The sequence below is a fragment of the Pecten maximus genome, chromosome 1, assembly GCF_902652985.1.
Source record: "Pecten maximus chromosome 1, xPecMax1.1, whole genome shotgun sequence".
NCBI classification, from domain to species: domain Eukaryota; kingdom Metazoa; phylum Mollusca; class Bivalvia; order Pectinida; family Pectinidae; genus Pecten; species Pecten maximus.
Window position 1 is genome coordinate 20,442,573 of NC_047015.1, and position 21,387 is coordinate 20,463,959.

General features: G+C 37.8%; 1 protein-coding gene across 1 annotated transcript in view; it reads right to left on the reverse strand.

Moving 5' to 3' along the window:
• Positions 1-1,032: 1,032 nt before the first annotated feature.
• LOC117327305 (ras association domain-containing protein 2-like) overlaps positions 1,033-21,387 on the reverse strand; it is a 53,589-nt gene continuing 33,234 nt past the window's right edge. The window contains exons 4-12 of the mRNA XM_033884232.1: positions 15,620-15,698; positions 10,426-10,668; positions 10,037-10,234; positions 5,998-6,099; positions 5,563-5,578; positions 5,448-5,483; positions 5,017-5,228; positions 4,416-4,513; positions 1,033-3,392 (exon numbers count right to left, since the gene is read on the reverse strand). Of these exons, the coding sequence (XP_033740123.1) occupies positions 3,332-3,392; positions 4,416-4,513; positions 5,017-5,228; positions 5,448-5,483; positions 5,563-5,578; positions 5,998-6,099; positions 10,037-10,234; positions 10,426-10,668; positions 15,620-15,698 (1,045 nt within the window). The 3' untranslated portion in view covers positions 1,033-3,331. The remainder of the gene's footprint in view (positions 3,393-4,415; positions 4,514-5,016; positions 5,229-5,447; positions 5,484-5,562; positions 5,579-5,997; positions 6,100-10,036; positions 10,235-10,425; positions 10,669-15,619; positions 15,699-21,387) is intronic.

Sequence of the window (21,387 nt, forward strand, 5' to 3'; positions counted from 1 at the left end):
CTTACATACATTACTGACTTACATACATTACTGACTTACAAACATTACTGACTTACTTACATTACTTATAAATGATACATATATTACTGTGTAACAGAGACTACATACATTACTGACTTACACACATTACTGACTTACATACATTACTGACTTACATACATTACTGACTTACATACATTACTGACTTACTTACATTACTGACTTACTTACATTACTGACTTACATACATTACTGACTTACATACATTACTGACTTACATACATTACTGACTTACTTACATTACTGACTTACTTACATTACTTATAAATGATACATATATTACTGTGTAACACACTACACCCATTACTGACTTACATACATTACTGACTTACATACATTACTGACTTACTTACATTACTGACTTACATACATTACTGACTTACACACATTACTGACTTACATACTGACTTACATACATTACTGACTTACATACATTACTGACTTACACACATTACTGACTTACATACATTACTGACTTACAAACATTACTGACTTACTTACATTACTTATAAATGATACATATATTACTGTGTAACAGAGACTACATACATTACTGACTTACATACATTACTGACTTACTTACATTACTGACTTACTTACATTACTGACTTACTTACATTACTTATAAATGATACATATATTACTGTGTAACACACTACACCCATTACTGACTTACACCCATTACTGACTTACATACATTACTGACTTACATACATTACTGACTTACATACATTACTGACTTACACACATTACTGACTTACACCCATTACTGACTTACATACATTACTGACTTACATACATTACTGACTTACTTACATTACTGACTTACATACATTACTGACTTACATACATTACTGACTTACATACATTACTTATAAACGATACATATATCACTGTGTAACAGAGACTACACACATTACTGACTTACAATTTTAAGTACACATTCATTATTACAAGTAGCACACATGGATTTCCTGGAGTAATTTTTTTTTCTAATCTTGCTTCCTTCCACTTTTCCAAATCAAAACAAATGTACACATATATAACATGGAAATTAATTTAAGTCTGTTGTTATAGGAACTGATACAGTACATTAAACGACTTAGATTAGGTATTACCTATGGAAGACTTTAACTGTAACATGATATAGCTTTTTACACAGAGTGTAACGTCAAAATGTACATTAATTCAATAATGACCTCTAGGTTATTGTCATTTGAACCAATATAGCAGTCTCTGGTATGGAATTACAACTACAGTGATGGCCAGAATATTTTGTGCAACGTTTAACTACTACAACAAACTCCAGCATAATTCATGCACTTTTTAAATATTATAAACCGACTGTTTGATTATAATGGAGAACTCCAGTACAGGTTAATATTCAGTGTTTTCAGTACATAGAACATCTTCATTAAAGCCAGGCAAATAATTGTACTTAACACAAGTTTGTGTTCCTGTGTGCTACTATCAATAACATTGGATATAAATGATATTATTAAGTAATAAAATACAACAGATACTGAAATAGTATGTCAACAACAACATTTATAAAGGTCGAAGGTTTCTAAGATATGCATGGTATTTCGTACAAAATGTTCTACTAGTTAAAAAATTTAGAGTTTCTATCTTTGGTCACAACCATCTGTATCTTGAATATTTGATGAAAACCAAGGCACAAACCCCATTATACCAATCAATATTTATACAATCAAGTTCTTCCTCTCTAACAGAAGATATCTACTATAATGTACACTCAACAGAGTTATTTCCCCTTCTCAGTGACGAAGTCTCAACATACCTATCAACTATTCAAACCGAATTCGGATAAAACGCAAAATCCAACAGTTTCTTCAAAATTAAAACCTTCATTTTATAATAAAAAGTAGCTTTTAACCTAAGTTTTATTTCAATTTTAAATTAGAATAAATAAAAAAGAACAATTTTTATAGAAAATTCCCACAAAGATATGAATAGTTGACAGGTATACATACAGTATACAGTAGTCAGTGTATTTTCATCTAACCTTAATAAATTTCTATGTTTTGATTTGAATTGAGATTCGATTTTCAAGTGCTATAAGATCTATTGTTGTAGGATTTCCATGGTTGGTAGTAGTGAATCTGCTACAGAATCTCGCATGTAAATCAATCACCCTCCTCACTCAGTAATCTCCTCATCTTAAAACACACCAATAATATCACAATTGGGAAACAAAATCACCGTAAAACCTAAGTAAGAAATATTTGGCATTTGTACAATAATTCAAATCATGACAACTTTGTGTGCAGCAGTATAGTTTGAAGGAACATAAAATTATAAACTGAGTATATTAAAGGAGGATAAACTTGGTCAAATATGTTCCTTTTAAAATTAAGAAATAGTCTAATTAAATATGTGAAATACATAGGAGATTAATGAATTAAAAGTATCTAAAAAAAATTCACAAAAATGTTAAAGAGATGTTCAACCTCAGCTTCAGCTAAAAACTATGAAATAATATTTTATGATATAACAAATTTTTTTTTTTTAAATAACGTATTTTTACATAAATTCCCTTTCAAGATTCCTTAGAGAGATTTTTAAAAAATAAAATATTGAGAATCATAAAGAGGAAGTTGCAAAACACCAACTTAAATATTATTCATATACAAGTATATCAAAATCTTAAAAATCAGTTATCAACCATGCTGGAACCTTTCCGTAAATTAAATTATAGACAAATATACTGATATCATATCAGGACTGCCATGATCATCAACTGTTCTTGATGTCTCCATCATCATACTCCCCGTGGATATTGTGGGAGTATCTATATTCACAAGCGTCTACATCTGGTTATTACTGATCAGCCGTCAACCAATCAGATTGGCTGTCGCAAAACTGCTCTGATAGATAGGCTATTTTTGTTTCACAGTCGATACATAGTTTGCTAGCTGGACCATTTTTGGTCCATTTTCTCATTTTTAAATCATTGTCACATGACAAAAGGATAACATGCATGATATTTAAGGATTCTAAACCAATGTACGTTAATGAAGTATGTGTGTATTTTATATTTTATTCAGATTTAACGGAATTGAAGCTCACCCCAACATTTCAAGTGTTACACCTTGTTTGAAATAGGCTTAGGGGCTAATATTTTTCTATTGTTACTAACCAGATGCAGAACACCTGTGTGATATGATACCTAAAACTGGTATCACTGAAGTAGACAACAGTCATAAAGTTTACCTCAAACAAATCGAGTATCACAAGAACCTGATATATACCACTACATCACAAGGAAAGGTCACATCTTTGTTTTTATGCTGGCTAGTTCCTGTTTGATCCTCTTCTTTGCCACAGCAAATCTGCAGTAATTAATAGTGTAGTGTTATTTTCTTTCTTCAAGTATCAACTTACAAAACCCCCTGATATCATGAATGACAAATACCAATAACTGATATCAGTATTAAACTATTCAATAACTACATATAGCTATGAAAATAATTTGCTAACAAACAGAATTTAGTCAGTCACCAATGTTCAAATGAGTCACCAATATTCAAATTAAATTTTCTTTATTCAAACTTCAAACATTTATTATATTAATACACTCCTAACCACCTAGAATAGCAAAACAGCTAACCGACCAAAAAAATAATTCTGTAAATTTTTATCGCCCGGCCAATCATAATCAACCAAAACCAAATTCTGTAAATTTCAGCCCCAACCAATTGTAACCAACCAAAAATAAATTCTGTAAATTTCTGTCACCCACCAATCGTAACCAACCATAAATAAATTCTGTAAATTTCTGCCACCCACCAATCGTAACCAACCAAAAAAATAAATTCTGTAAATTTCTGTCACCCACCAATCGTAACCAGCCAAAAAAATAAATTCTGTAAATTTCTGTCACCCACCAATCGTAACCAGCCAAAAAAATAAATTCTGTAAATTTCTGCCCCCACCAATCGTAACCATTTCTGTCACCCACCAATCGTAACCAGTCAAAAACATAAATTCTGTAAATTTCTGCCCCCGAAAATCGTAACCAGCCAAATAAATAAATTCTGTAAATTTCTGCCCCCACCAATCGTAACCACAAATAAATACCATACATTTCTGTAATCCACCAATCGTATACAACCAATTGACAAGACAAAACCACTGTTATCGTTCATCATATCTGACCAAATGACAAGACAAAACCACTGTTATCGTTCCTATAAACAACTATCATGTTAGTAGGAATGAACAGGCATATGATTCAAAGGTTAAAACACTGCCATTTATATTGTGAACGGATTTTATAGAACTTTTATCTGATTTACATAATGTTATGGACTTCTTTACAAATTGTAGGTTTTACTACAGAACACTAAGATTACCTTGCTCTGATAATCTGTACATCAGTTTCTTCATCTTTGATAAATTTTTGAAGGATACCTCGTAGTACTGGCTCAGGTATGGAGAGCAGTTGTTCCACCTGTGTAAATAAACATGACAAGTATGGAGATCAGTTGTTCCACCTGTGTAAATAAACATGACAATTTACCTATGTGTTATCTAACACATTCCCTGGCATTTAGATTGGTTTACTGTGAGTAAAAATTTATTTTTCCCAATTTTCCAATAATTACATTTTCATTGGTTTGTTGTGAATAAAAATTTATATTTCCCTATTTTCCAATAATTACATTTTGATTGGTTTGTTGAGAGTAAAAAATTATATTTCCCTATTTTCCAATAATTAAGCTTACCAGTATTTATAGTACATGTAATTGATGTTTTTGTTGGAATAGAATGTATGATACACAAGAAGTCTACAACATTACATTTTCAAACAGTTCTGGTTCTAATCAATTTGTCATTGAAATCTTATTTCATTGGTGATTACAGTAAAATGTTCAATCAGATACCAACTGATATTCTCACATCACTAAATTGATACTATGGACAGCATCTCTTCAATGAAATTATAGTTTGTACCTCCTGTGGTAAACGTGCTTCTGGTTTTGGCACAGGTTCCTCTACATCCTCCTCCTCGACCACTACATCTGGCACTGCCAGCTGGACGAGAGAGCCCTTCCTGGGCGTGGCTACCTTGTCCCTCAAGAATATCTTGGCCTTTGAGACCTCATCGGGTCCTAATGCCACCCTCTCCAGCAGTGGTATATCTGTATCCCTTAAAAGCTTTTCTCCTATCACACAATACAATACACTTGTATTACAAACCATAATAGAGTATCATTGACTGTCCATATAAATGTATTTATTAGATTTATAACATATTTACTCAGATTACCAAAAAGGACCATTCTGTAACTTACCACCGTTTTCCGTTACTAAATATAGTGAGTATTCATTTAACTTACCACCGTTTTCCGTTACTAAATATAGTGAGTATTCATTTAACTTACCACCGTTTTCCGTTACTAAATATAGTGAGTATTCATTTAACTTACCACCGTTTTCCGTTACTAAATATAGTGACTACTGTACCACCGTTCGTTACTAAATATAGTGAGTATTCATTTGGTCGGTTCTCAATCTGAAATGTAAAACAAACTTTGAAAAATAAGGAAATTGATCCATCAGTAAGAACCCTGCCAAGTACTTCAATCAATACACACCATCAATCTAATGATTTGATACCTACATATTTGCATGTATGAGTTTCAATGGGGTATCACAATGGGGTATCACAATGGGGTATCAAACAACAAATAAGTCAAATGTGATTATATTTGTTTTAAAAGAAAATTTTCCAGAAGTCACAACATTTATATCTTTACCGCACAACTCAATGTTGACATAAAAAATTTTGCTCATTTTCAAAGTAAAAAATATCGACTACACCTCTTCTTACTTCTATTTCTGCGGCTTGTTCTTGAAGTCACCTTATATTATAGAATAAAATCTGTCAAGAATTTAGCGTGAAAACATTTGTAAGTATAGTATATTGTTTACCTTGAACTTCTCAAGCAGTGTTTTGATGACATCTGGAGATGAGAATGTACTGTCGACAGTCACACTAGTACAGCTGCCCATTACTGGTGTAAATACCCGTGTCTGTTACATACAAATAAAAGCAAAGTGAGTGGGGCTCACATAGATATACTCCCACCACCCTCACCAATAACATAAATCTGTCCAGGAGCTCACATAGATATACTCCCACCACCCTCACCAATAACATAAATCTGTCTAGGGGCTCACATAGATATACTCCCACCACCCTCACCAATAACATAAATCTGTCCAGGAGCTCACATAGATATACTCCCCTCTCCCCTCACCAATAACATAAATCTGTCCAGGAGCTCACATAGATATACTCCCACCACCCTCACCAATAACATAAATCTGTCTAGGGGCTCACATAGATATACTCCCACCACCCTCACCAATAACATAAATCTGTCCAGGAGCTCACATAGATATACTCCCCTCCCCCCTCACCAATAACATAAATCTGTCCAGGAGCTCACATAGATATACTCCCACCACCCTCACCAATAACATAAATCTGTCTAGGGGCTCACATAGATATACTCCCACCACCCTCACCAATAACATAAATCTGTCCAGGAGCTCACATAGATATACCCCCACCACCCTCACCAATAACATAAATCTGTTCAGGGGCTCACATAGATATACCCCCACCACCCTCACCAATAACATAAATCTGTCCAGGAGCTCACATAGATATACCCCCACCACCCTCACCAATAACATAAATCTGTTCAGGGGCTCACATAGATATACCCCCACCACCCTCACCAATAACATAAATCTGTTCAGGGGCTCACATAGATATACCCCCACCACCCTCACCAATAACATAAATCTGTCCTGGAGCTCACATAGATATACCCCCACCCTCAGCAATAAATCTATAAATATGCCCAGGGGCTCACATGGATATACCCCACCCTAACCAATAATGTTCTGACACTTGTGTCTGTAACATACACAGAACTACTGACACCCATGTCTGTAACATACACAGAACTACTAACACCCGTGTCTGTAACATACACAGAACTACTGACACCCGTGTCTGTAACATACACAGAACTACTAACACCTGTGTCTGTAACATACACAGAACTACTGACACCCGTGTCTGTAACATACACAGAACTACTAACACCCGTGTCTGTAACATATACAGAACTACTAACACCCGTGTCTGTAACATACACAGAACTACTAACACCCGTGTCTGTAACATATATAGAACTACTAACACCCGTGTCTGTAACATACACAGAACTACTGACACCCGTGTCTGTAACATATACAGAACTACTGACACCCGTGTCTGTAACATATACAGATCTACTGACACCCGTGTCTGTAACATACACAGAACTACTGACACTCACGTCTGTAACATATACAGAACTACTAACACACGTGTCTGTAACATACACAGAACTACTAACACCCATGTCTGTAACATACACAGAACTACTGACACCCGTGTCTGTAACATACACAGAACTACTGACACCCGTGTCTGTAACATATACAGAACTACTAACACCCCGTGTCTGTAACATACACAGAACTACTAACACCCCGTGTCTGTAACATATACAGAACTACTAACACCTGTGTCTGTAACATATACAGAACTACTAACACCTGTGTCTGTAACATATACAGAACTACTGACACCCATGTCTGTAACATACACAGAACTACTAACACCCGTGTCTGTAACATATACAAAACTACTGACACCCGTCTGTAACATATACAGAACTACTAACACCCATGTCTGTAACATATACAGAACTACTGACACCCGTGTCTGTAACATACACAGAACTAATGACACCCATGTCTGTAACATATACAGAACTACTAACACCCGTGTCTGTAACATACACAGAACTACTAACACCCATGTCTGTAACATATACAGAACTACTAACACCCGTGTCTGTAACATACACAGAACTACTGACACCCATGTCTGTAACATATACAGAACTACTAACACACGTGTCTGTAACATACACAGAACTACTGACACCCATGTCTGTAACATACACAGAACTACTAACACCCGTGTCTGTAACATACACAGAACTACTAACACCCGTGTCTGTAACATACACAGAACTACTAACACCCGTGTCTGTAACATACACAGAACTACTAACACCCGTGTCTGTAACATACACAGAACAACTGACACCCATGTCTGTAACATATACAGAACTACTGACACCCATGTCTGTAACATACACAGAACTACTGACACCCGTGTCTGTAACATATACAGAACTACTAACACCCATGTCTGTAACATATACAGAACTACTGACACCCGTGTCTGTAACATATACAGAACTACTAACACCCATGTCTGTAACATACACAGAACTACTGACACCCATGTCTGTAACATATATACAGAACTACTAACACCCGTGTCTGTAACATACACAGAACTACTGACACCCATGTCTGTAACATATACAGAACTACTGACACCCGTGTCTGTAACATATACAGAACTACTAACACCCCGTGTCTGTAACATACACAGAACTACTAACACCCCGTGTCTGTAACATATACAGAATCTAAACCCGCTGTAACATAACGATCAACCCCAGTGTCTGTAACATACACAGAACTACTGACACCCGTGTCTGTAACATATACAGAACTACTAACACCGTGTCTGTAACATACACAGAACTACTGACACCCGTGTCTGTAACATACACAGAACTACTGACACACGTGTCTGTAACATACACAGAACTACTGACACACGTGTCTGTAACATATACAGAACAACTAACACCCGTGTCTGTAACATACACAGAACTACTAACACCCATGTCTGTAACTATAAAAGAACTACTACACACCGTGTCTGTAACATACACAGAACTACTGACACCCGTGTCTGTAACATATACAGAACAACTAACACCCGTGTCTGTAACATACACAGAACTACTAACACCCATGTCTGTAACATATACAGAACTACTGACACCCGTGTCTGTAACATATACAGAACTACTAACACCCATGTCTGTAACATACACAGAACTACTGACACCCATGTCTGTAACATATACAGAACTACTGACACCCGTGTCTGTAACATACACAGAACTACTGACACCCGTGTCTGTAACATACACAGAACTACTGACACACGTGTCTGTAACATACACACAACTACTGACACACGTGTCTGTAACATATACAGAACAACTAACACCCGTGTCTATAACATACACAGAACTACTAACACCCATGTCTGTAACATATACAGAACTACTGACACCCATGTCTGTAACATATACAGAACTACTGACACCCGTGTCTGTAACATATACAGAACTACTAACACCCGTGTCTGTAACATACACAGAACTACTGACACCCATGTCTGTAACATATACAGAACTACTGACACCCATGTCTGTAACATACACAGAACTATTAACACCCGTGTCTGTAACATACAGAACTACTAACACCCATGTCTGTAACATATACAGAACTACTAACACCCGTGTCTGTAACATATACAGAACTACTGACACCCGTGTCTGTAACATATACAGAACTACTAACACCCATGTCTGTAACATATACAGAACTACTGACACCCGTGTCTGTAACATATACAGAACTACTGACACCCGTGGCTGTAACATATACAGAACTACTAACACCCATGTCTGTAACATACACAGAACTACTAACACCCATGTCTGTAACATACACAGAACTACTAACACCCATGTCTGTAACATACACAGAACTACTAACACCCGTGTCTGTAACATACACAGAACAACTAACACCCGTGTCTGTAACATATACAGAACTACTGACACCCGTGTCTGTAACATACACAGAACTACTAACACCCGTGTCTGTAACATACACAGAACTACTAACACCCGTGTCTGTTACATACACAGAACTACTGACACCCAGAGTAAAGAATGTAAATTACATCAAAGTTGTAGATGTGACCATTGATTGACGCTCGCTTCCACTTATTCGGTCGTGAATCTCCCCGGTATGCCACCGTGTTGAATTTCTTGATGTTTTTCCTACGCATCACCACGCCCTCAGGTGGGGTTTGAATGATGCTGTCATCAAACCCCTTATTGGCATGACTTGGGGATGAGGGTTCTTCTAAAGACAGCTTCTGTAAGGATACACAAAATTCAATGTATCTACAATATGTCACATTCCTATGTCAGCAACTAGTTTTTCGGCTTATAAGATTTACATTATTTACTCTCTCATTATAATAAATAAACTTTTAAACATAAATCTTTTCTGGCTACTATAACCATTCCTTGATAAAAACAAACTTTACTGGCTAATGGTACATACAGGCAGATTCTCCAGGAGGTCGGGTACTCGTGATGAAGTTGACTGACCAGGGTCCTCGGAAGCCTGACGCAGGGTGCCATTGTCAGTGGCCTGGCCTTGGCGGATGTCGCCCGGGATGAAGCTATGTCGCCAGTTTGTTTGGTGTAAGTTAGATGGCACATTGTCACAGTGCTGCAGCTGTATGGGCTTAAAAACACCCCAGTAGATCCTGAGGGGGCCCTGTATGACTAGGTCAGGACTGTTCTGTAATATACAGAGAAAATTCTACATCTTCAAAGTCGATTTTGGCCATTACTCTCATTACAATTACTGAATTATTACAAATATATAATTAACCATGAACATTTTAAGTACTGTGCAGCAAATAATTCTTTACTAGTATATATCATGATAATTAATTAATATCAGATGACTAGCGCTGCTTATTATCATTGACAATGAAGTCATATAACACACATGCTTTAATTACCAGATTCCTGGAATTTCCATATAGGAAATGGCAAACATTCAATATACTGTTACAGTATATAATTAGGCTTCGGACAAATACCTGCTACATATTAAAAATATACTTCCTTTTTGATAAACCAAGTATTAAAACTAAACATAAGTAACTAAGTTTAAAGTGGCACTCTGGTAGATTAAATGAGGCTTTGAAATCATGAATAATGAAAAGTGTCACTGATGATTCCTGTTTAAAATTTGGGTCACAGATTGCAAGTCTCCCTCCAAAAACAGGAGGGTTAGTAATATACACGTTAGTATGGCACCCACACACAGCCCTCCCTATAATGTACAATGCTCCACTGCTGTAGACCTATGTACTCTTTATTTACTACATGTATTTGATGCTCTAAGCATCATTTTATAACTCTTAAATTGTAAACATATTTATTATACATTAGGTTAAAAAAAATTTTTTAATAAGTCATACATCAAATGAATATAGCTCTGCCTCAGTGAGTTTATGCCAGCCCCACCCATCAGGTGGTCACCATATACAGCTAAGTTCAGCTGTTGAATTAAGTGGTAGTTTCTGTTATGGGTTCTAGCTACTTACTAACCCAATTACACTTAATCAAGAATGTTATATCAACTCCATTATGAATTTGTTACAACTTAGATAGACTGTCCATAAATTACACACTTATAAACTTGGTAGGAAATTATCTACAAAATCAGTCTGAACATGTATAGAGCAACTTAAGACTGTAAGGTATGTCAATATGTTGATATGTACACAACTTAGACCGTACAGCATGTTGATATGTACACAACTTAGACCGTACAGCATGTTGATATGTACACAACTTATATCGTACAGCATGTTGATATGTACACAACTTAGACCATACAACATGTTGATATGTACACAACTTATATTGTACAGCATGTTGATATGTACACAACTTATATCGTACAGATGATGATGTTGATATGCACACAACTTAGACTGTACAGCATGTTGATATGTACACAACTTATATCGTACAGCATGTTGATATGTACACAACTTAGACCATACAGCATGTTGATATGTACACAACTTAGACCATACAGCATGTTGATATGTACACAACTTAGACCATACAACATGTTGATATGAACACAACTTAGATCATACAGCATGTTGATATGTACACAACTTATATCGTACAGCATGTTGATATGTACACAACTTAGACCATACAGCATGTTGATATGTACCCAACTTATATCGTACAGCATGTTGATATGTACACAACTTAGATCATACACCATGTTGATATGTACACAACTTCGATCATACACCATGTTGATATGTACACAACTCATATCGTACAGCATGTTGATATGTACACAACTTATATCGTACAGCATGTTGATATGTACACAACTTAGATCATACAGCATGTTGATATGTACACAACCTATATCATACAGCATGTTGATATGTACACAACTTAGATCATACAGCATGTTGATATGTACACAACTTAGATCATACAGCATGTTGATATGTACACAACCTATATCATACAGCATGTTGATATGTACACAACTTAGACTGTACAGCATGTTGATATGTACACAACTTATATTGTACAGCATGTTGATATGTACACAACTCATATCGTACAGCATGTTGATATCAGTTCAGTTCTGTTCAGTTCTTTATTACTTTAAACCATTTGGTTTATCAGTACAGTGCAAATATATACAGTGCAGACAGGAAAAACAATACCATATGTACATGTACAGACACACAGCACACTCGCAGCGTACACGTTTGTATAGTGTAGAGAGACATCTCACATAATTATTCTCGATACAATATGTTCTCACATTAAGTTTCTATGTCACACATGTTTCAATATTCCCACCTTACACTATACGTTACTTACTTAATTTCTATGTCACACACAACGTTATAATATTCTCAATTTACATTTATACGTTACTTACGTAATTTTTCATTTTTGTTCTCACAATATATTTATACTTTCCTTACAATACATTCATTTATCATACTCCATTATATTTAAACGTTAATCAATTTACACTCACTATAATGTTCTTACATTACATCTACTCGTTTCTCACCTTACATTCAATAACCATCTCACAATACATTGAGACGTTACATTATATTATCTAATCTAATTATCACATTTAATACAACCACTGCTTCGATACTACATTAATATTATTACGATATAAGACTATTTGTGCTCAAATCTCTCGCTTTTTGTTGCTCAATCTGATAAATTTTGCTAAATTTGACAAATCTTTTCTATTATCTGTTTTCATTAATTGCACAAATTTAAACATACTAGGATTTTGAGTATAATACCTCTTAATACACTTACTTCTTATATCTTTAAAACATTCGCATTTAATAATAAAATGATATTCATCCTCGATATCCCCGCTATTGCACGATGTACAGATTCTACGACATCTATCTGTATTATTATAACGACCTCTCTCAATATTTAACTTATGTGACGACAAACGAATTTTCGATATTTCTTTCGAATTTTGAGTCCCTATAGATTTTGTTAGATATTTCTGTAAACCAAAACCCTCATTAATATATTCGTATAATGAACACTTAGAAGATGACTCTATCTTTTCTATGCAGTCTTGTTGGAATATATCATACATTCTACGTTTTATAATATCAATATCTTTGTCTATTATATTATCACTATGCCAGATATATCCTAAACCCATTCTATATAATTCTTCTCTGATATTATCTGACCAATCACTTCCCTTCTCAAGCATTGCTTGATAAATAGCATTTAAAATACAGTTATTTGTAGTCTTTAATTTAATCCAATATTTAAAAATTCTCAATTTCCTTACAATTGCCATCGGTATTCTTCCTAATTCCTGATATATCATATAATTTGCTGTACTTTTCTTAACTCCTAATAATCGTTTACAATAACTCAAGTGCAATTTTTCTATACTTGGTGCTTTGTGAAACCCCCACACTTCACTACTGTAATTTAAAATACTAGCAACATAAGTATCAAATACATGAAGCTGTGTTTCATTATTAAAAAAGTTTTTCTTACATACATTTGACACTGCAAAGAGAGCTTTCCTACCCTGTTCAGAAATTATATCTATGTACACAACTCATATCATACAGCATGTTGATATGTACACAACTTATATTGTACAGCATGCTGATATGTACACAACTTATATCGTACAGCATGTTGATATGTACACAACTTAGATCATACACCATGTTGATATGTACACAACTCATATCGTACAGCATGTTGATATGTACACAACTTATATCGTACAGCATGTTGATATGTACACAACTTAGATCATACAGCATGTTGATATGTACACAACTTATATCGTACAGCATGTTGATATGTACACAACTTATACCGTACAGCATGTTGATATGTACACAACTTAGATCATACAGCATGTTGATATGTACACAACTTAGACCATACAGCATGTTGATATGTACAAACTTAGACCATACAGCATGTTGGTATGTACACAACTTAGATCATACAGCATGTTGATATGTACAAACTTAGACCATACAGCATGTTGATATGTACACAACTTAGATCATACAGCATGTTGATATGTACACAACTTAGATCATACAGCATGTTGATATGTACACAACTTAGACCATACAGCATGTTGATATGTACAAACTTAGACCATACAGCATGTTGATATCTACACAACTTAGATCATACAGCATGTTGATATGTACACAACTTAGACCATACAGCATGTTGATATGTACACAACTTATACCGTACAGCATGTTGATATGTACACAACTTAGATCATACAGCATGTTGATATGTACACAACTTAGACCATACAGCATGTTGATATGTACACAACTTAGACCATACAGCATGTTGATATGTACACAACATAGACCATACAGCATGTTGATATGTACACAACTTAGATCATACAGCATGTTGATATGTACACAACTTAGACCATACAGCATGTTGATATGTACACAACTTATACCATACAGCATGTTCAATCAGTTCAGATGTACATGTGTGTAAAGTAAAGAGAGTAATTTAGACCTATATGCACATTGTTGATATATATTTGTGATATATAAAGGAAATGTTTATTTTTAGAAGCCCTATATACAGTCAGAAATGATTACTATCCGTTCTTTCCTCATAAAGCCTTAACAAGTAGACAAAATAGACAGATGTATAACATGCACATACAAGTAATAGTATACACAGCACCCTAATGAAATGTGGATTACTATAATGCGCAACAGGTATTACATTACACTATTCTACTCACAAATTGGTGTTGTATGTCTGCACCTTAAAATTACTAACTAATAGGCCTAAAGAAACATTAATTCAAATCACTTAAAACTCTGGACAGTAGAAGCAGTGTGCATCCAAACATGTATGTATGGTGGATACATGTAATGTCTGTCAAACCCGGACCACTACAGCGACATGCCAAACTCTTCCACTGTGAAATTTTTCTATCTATTAAAACATTGCTAGAAAGTTGAGAAAGTGCATTAAATTTCACAATGGAGATACAGTATCATTTAACTCTAATCCTATAAATGTGATTGGTATCTCATTATGTTGTATTGTTGTATAAAGCTATAAGATCATCGACCTAGTATGAGGGGGCCCTCGACCAGGAAGTCACTTACTGTGTTGGCCGATAGTGATTGCCTCTTCTTTCCCTCATAGTAGCTGTTAAAATTTTTAATCTTCTGTAACAGTTCTTGTCTGTAAATAAACAATAGGAAATCTCATTAAAATCACAAATAACAAACAGTGCTGGGTCTATAACTGCAATCTAGGTCAAGAATTTCAAGTCTCTGTTTGAAATATAAATCATATCAAAATATTTAAATCAAAATATTTAAATTGAAATATATCCACAGCTTAACAGCTGGGTCCATCTCTGCAATCAAAAGTCAGGACTATGAAAAACATATTAAACCAATGCAACACCCCCCCCCCCCCCCCCCCCCCCCAAAAGAAAACAAATGTTTGCATAACAGCTCATAATATACCTTGCTGACCATATGAGATAATCATCTTCCATGTCATGTACGTGTGTAGAGGCCATGTCAGTAACTGACCTAGTCTGAAATTCCCTGATTATTGATCACTTGTATCAAGATCACTTGTGTGTATATATATATATAGGTAATATCCGGCCCAGTCAAGGCCACACATGCATACACTCCAGTCAGGTAAACACTAGTATGTACAGCCGGTGTATTTTATACTGTTACAAACAGGATACACATATCACTGTCAATTGGTTTCGTTTTCTGACTTTAAATAAGAAGAATGTAAACATTGGTGAATCTACTCCAGATTGTGTCCGCTACCTGGAAGTCTAGTATATACATCCTTGTGTGTCTCAAGTCCTTCATAAACACAACTCACTCATGTAGAACAATTGTAACACGCCCCAATGGCAATGCCATGCCTATTTGAATGACATTTTTTATACTACAAAGCTGATCACAAAGGTGAGCTGGCCTGGAGCCTTCACAGATGGTGATCCCCGATTCAGTGTAGGTGTCTGTACAGATGGTAAAGCTATATGAGCTACACATGTAGGTAGTGGACTCACTCGGGGGTCTGGATCTATACAGAACTTTTGTAAAGCAGCTAAATCATAATTCATAATCAACATTTTTCCAGCCAACATTTTGGCACCAGCTGTATCCTTGATCTGCATTAGTCCTTATCTGAGACTGCTATCAAAGCCTTCCACAAATAGACTGTCAGGTACAGTATACCAGCCTCTTCAGCAGGTTTATTTATATAACTTTATAGTATGGTGTATATAACAGCTGTCCACAAATGTTGGTAAGAAACCTGCAATCTACAAGTATTTCATGCATTATGTTTTACATATAGAATCACCAGAACAGTATAATTTCTGTAGGATGTTTTACGAAATTTTGATGGGTCCCAATATATATGCAGTAATAATAAGAAATACACAAAATTAGAGTTCCACAGGAAAATACACAGAGTACAAATAACCGAGACCCAAACATGATCAGCAGTCATTGTATTACTGGTCTCTGCCAGGATGATACACTGTAATATTACTGTCAGTAAAATATATACCGGTATCCATTTCACAATAATCATCTGATAACAATTCACAAGCTTTTTTTATTGCATAAATGTCATTTATATCAACAGGAATATGGGATAACAGGCAAAGGCTATGAGAGCCATTTTAATGATATATAGGGTACCCAGCTGTGTATAAAATCAAAGTTAGAATCTTTCTACATTGTATACATATAAAATATTACAATACAGGTAATACATGCTCACAGTGATTGGTGTTACCATCATATTAATGCACTAGAACATTACAATGTACCAGATATCACATCTTGTATTGGAACTTTAGTAGGGCACACTTTATAAGGGGCACACGTTAGTAGGGGCACACTTTATAAGGGGCACACGTTAGTAGGGGCACACGTTATAAGGGGCACCCATTAGTCGGGGCAACTTTTAGTAAGGCACGCTTTATAAGGGCAACCTTTATATGGGGTACCCTTTAGTAGGGACACCCTTTAGTAGAGGCACCCTTTAGTAGGGCACCATTTAGTAGAGGCACCCTTTAGTAGGGCACCATTTAGTAGAGGCACCCTTTATATGGGGTACCCTTTAGTAGGGACACCCTTTAGGTAGGGCACCATTTAGTAGGACACCCTTTAGTAGAGGCACCCTTTAGTAGCTAGGGCACACTTTAGATAGGGGTACTCTTTAGTATATATAGGGGTACTCTTTATAAGGGGCACCATTTAGTAGGGCACACTTTAGATAGGGGCACCCTTTAGTAGAGGCACCCTTTAGTAGGGCACACTTTAGATAGGGGCACCCTTTAGTAGAGGCACCCTTTAGTAGGGGTACCCTTTAGTAGGGACACCCTTTAGTAGGGGTACCCTTTAGTAGAGGCACCCTTTAGTAGGGACACCCTTTAGTAGGGGTACCCTTTAGTAGGGGTACCCTTTAGTAGGGGTACCCTTTAGTAGGGACACCCTTTAGTAGGGGCACCCTTTAGTAGGGCACCCTTTAGTAGGGACACCCTTTAGTAGAGGCACCCTTTAGTAGGGGTACCCTTTAGTAGAGGCACCCTTTAGTAGGGGTACCCTTTAGTAGGGGTACCCTTTAGTAGAGGCACCCTTTAGTAGGGACAACCTTTAGTAGGGGTACCCTTTAGTAGAGGCACCCTTTAGTAGGGGTACCCTTTAGTAGGGGTACCCTTTAGTAGGACACCCTTTAGTAGGGGTACCCTTTAGTAGGACACCCTTTAGTAGGGGTACCCTTTAGTAGGACACCCTTTAGTAGGGACACCCTTTAGTAGGGGTACCCTTTAGTAGGGCACACTTTAGATAGGGGCACCCTTTAGTAGGGCACACTTTAGTAGGGGTACCCTTTAGTAGGGGCACCCTTTAGGAGGACACCCTTTAGTAGGGCACACTTTAGTCGGGCACACTTTAGTAGGGACACCCTTTAGTAGGGGCACCCTTTAGTAGAGGCACCCTTTAGTAGAGGCACCCTTTAGGAGGACACCCTTTAGTAGGGCACACTTTAGTAGGGCACACTTTAGTAGGGACACACTTTAGTAGGGCACCATTTAGTAGGGACACCCTTTAGTAGGGACACACTTTAGTAGGGCACCCTTTAGTAGGGACACCCTTTAGTAGGGACACCCTTTAGTAGGGACACCCTTTAGTAGGGACACCCTTTAGTAGGGACACCCTTTAGTAGGGCACCCTTTAGTAGAGGCACCCTTTAGTAGAGGCACCCTTTAGTAGGGGCACCCTTTAGTAGGGACACACTTTAGTAGAGGCACCCTTTAGTAGGGACACCCTTTAGTAGGGACACCCTTTAGTAGGGGTACCCTTTAGTAGGGCACCCTTTAGTAGGGACACCCTTTAGTAGAGGCACCCTTTAGTAGGGACACCCTTTAGTAGGGGCACCCTTTAGTAGGGCACCATTTAGTAGAGGCACCCTTTATATGGGGTACCCTTTAGTAGGGCACCATTTAGTAGAGGCACCCTTTATATGGGGTACCCTTTAGTAGGACACCCTTTAGTAGAGGCACCCTTTAGTAGCTAGGGCACACTTTAGATAGGGGTACTCTTTAGTATATATAGGGGTACTCTTTATAAGGGGCACCATTTAGTAGGGCACACTTTAGATAGGGGCACCCTTTAGTAGAGGCACCCTTTAGTAGGGACACCCTTTAGTAGGGACACCCTTTAGTAGGGGCACCCTTTAGTAGGGCACCCTTTAGTAGGGACACCCTTTAGTAGAGGCACCCTTTAGTAGGGGCACCCTTTAGTAGGGACACCCTTTAGTAGGGACACCCTTTAGTAGAGGCACCCTTTAGTAGGGGTACCCTTTAGTAGGGGTACCCTTTAGTAGAGGCACCCTTTAGTAGGGACACCCTTTAGTAGGGGTACCCTTTAGTAGAGGCACCCTTTAGTAGGGGTACCCTTTAGTAGGGGTACCCTTTAGTAGGGCACACTTTAGATAGGGGCACCCTTTAGTAGGGGTACCCTTTAGTAGAGGCACCCTTTAGTAGGGACACCCTTTAGTAGGGGTACCCTTTAGTAGGGGTACCCTTTAGTAGGGACACCCTTTAGTAGGGGCACCCTTTAGTAGGGCACCCTTTAGTAGGGACACCCTTTAGCAGAGGCACCCTTTAGTAGGGGTACCCTTTAGTAGAGGCACCCTTTAGTAGGGACACCCTTTAGTAGGGGTACCCTTTAGTAGGACACCCTTTAGTAGGGGTACCCTTTAGTAGGACACCCTTTAGTAGGGACACCCTTTAGTAGGGGTACCCTTTAGTAGGGCACACTTTAGATAGGGGCACCCTTTAGTAGGGCACACTTTAGTAGGGGTACCCTTTAGTAGGGGCACCCTTTAGGAGGACACCCTTTAGTAGGGCACACTTTAGTAGGGCACACTTTAGTAGGGACACCCTTTAGTAGGGGCACCCTTTAGTAGAGGCACCCTTTAGTAGGGACACACTTTAGTAGAGGCACCCTTTAGGAGGACACCCTTTAGTAGGGCACACTTTAGTAGGGCACACTTTAGTAGGGACACACTTTAGTAGGGCACCATTTAGTAGGGACACCCTTTAGTAGGGACACACTTTAGTAGGGCACCCTTTAGTAGGGACACCCTTTAGTAGGGGTACCCTTTAGTAGGGCACCCTTTAGTAGGGACACCCTTTAGTAGAGGCACCCTTTAGTAGGGACACCCTTTAGTAGGGGCACCCTTTAGTAGGGACACCCTTTAGGACACCCTTTAGTAGGGACACACTTTAGTAGAGGCACCCTTTAGTAGGGCACCCTTTAGTAGGGACACCCTTTAGTAGGGCACCCTTTAGTAGGGACACCCTTTAGTAGGGACACCCTTTAGTAGGGCACCCTTTAGTAGGGACACCCTTTAGTAGGGCACCCTTTAGTAGGGACACCCTTTAGTAGAGGCACCCTTTAGTAGGGGTACCCTTTAGTAGGGGCACCCTTTAGTAGGGGTACCCTTTAGTAGGGACACCCTTTAGTAGGGACACCCTTTAGTAGGGACACCCTTTAGTAGGGACACCCTTTAGTAGGGGTACCCTTTAGTAGGGACACCCTTTAGTAGGGGTACCCTTTAGTAGGGCACCCTTTAGTAGGGACACCCTTTAGTAGGGACACCCTTTAGTAGGGGTACCCTTTAGTAGGGACACCCTTTAGTAGGGACACCCTTTAGTAGGGGTACCCTTTAGTAGGGACACCCTTTAGTAGGGACACCCTTTAGTAGGGACACCCTTTAGTAGGGACACCCTTTAGTAGGGACATCCTTTAGTAGGGCACCCTTTAGTAGGGGCACCCTTTAGTAGGGACACCCTTAAGTAGGGACACCCTTTAGTAGGGACACCCTTTAGTAGGACACCCTTTAGTAGGACACCCTTTAGTAGGGACACCCTTTAGTAGGGACACCCTTTAGTAGGGGCACCCTTTAGTAGAGGCACCCTTTAGTAGGGGTACCCTTTAGTAGGGACACCCTTTAGTAGGGACACCCTTTAGTAGAGGCACCCTTTAGTAGAGGCACCCTTTAGTAGGGGTACCCTTTAGTAGGGGTACCCTTTAGTAGGGACACCCTTTAGTAGGGACACCCTTTAGTAGGGACACCCTTTAGTAGAGGCACCCTTTAGTAGGGACACCCTTTAGTAGGGCACCCTTTAGTAGGGGTACCCTTTAGAAGAGGCACCCTTTAGTAGAGGCACCCTTTAGTAGGGCACACTTTAGATAGGGTCACCCTTTAGTAGGGGTACCCTTTAGTAAGGCACCCTTTAGTAGGGACACCCTTTAGTAGGGCACCCTTTAGTAGGGACACCCTTTAGTAGGGACACCCTTTAGTAGAGGTACCC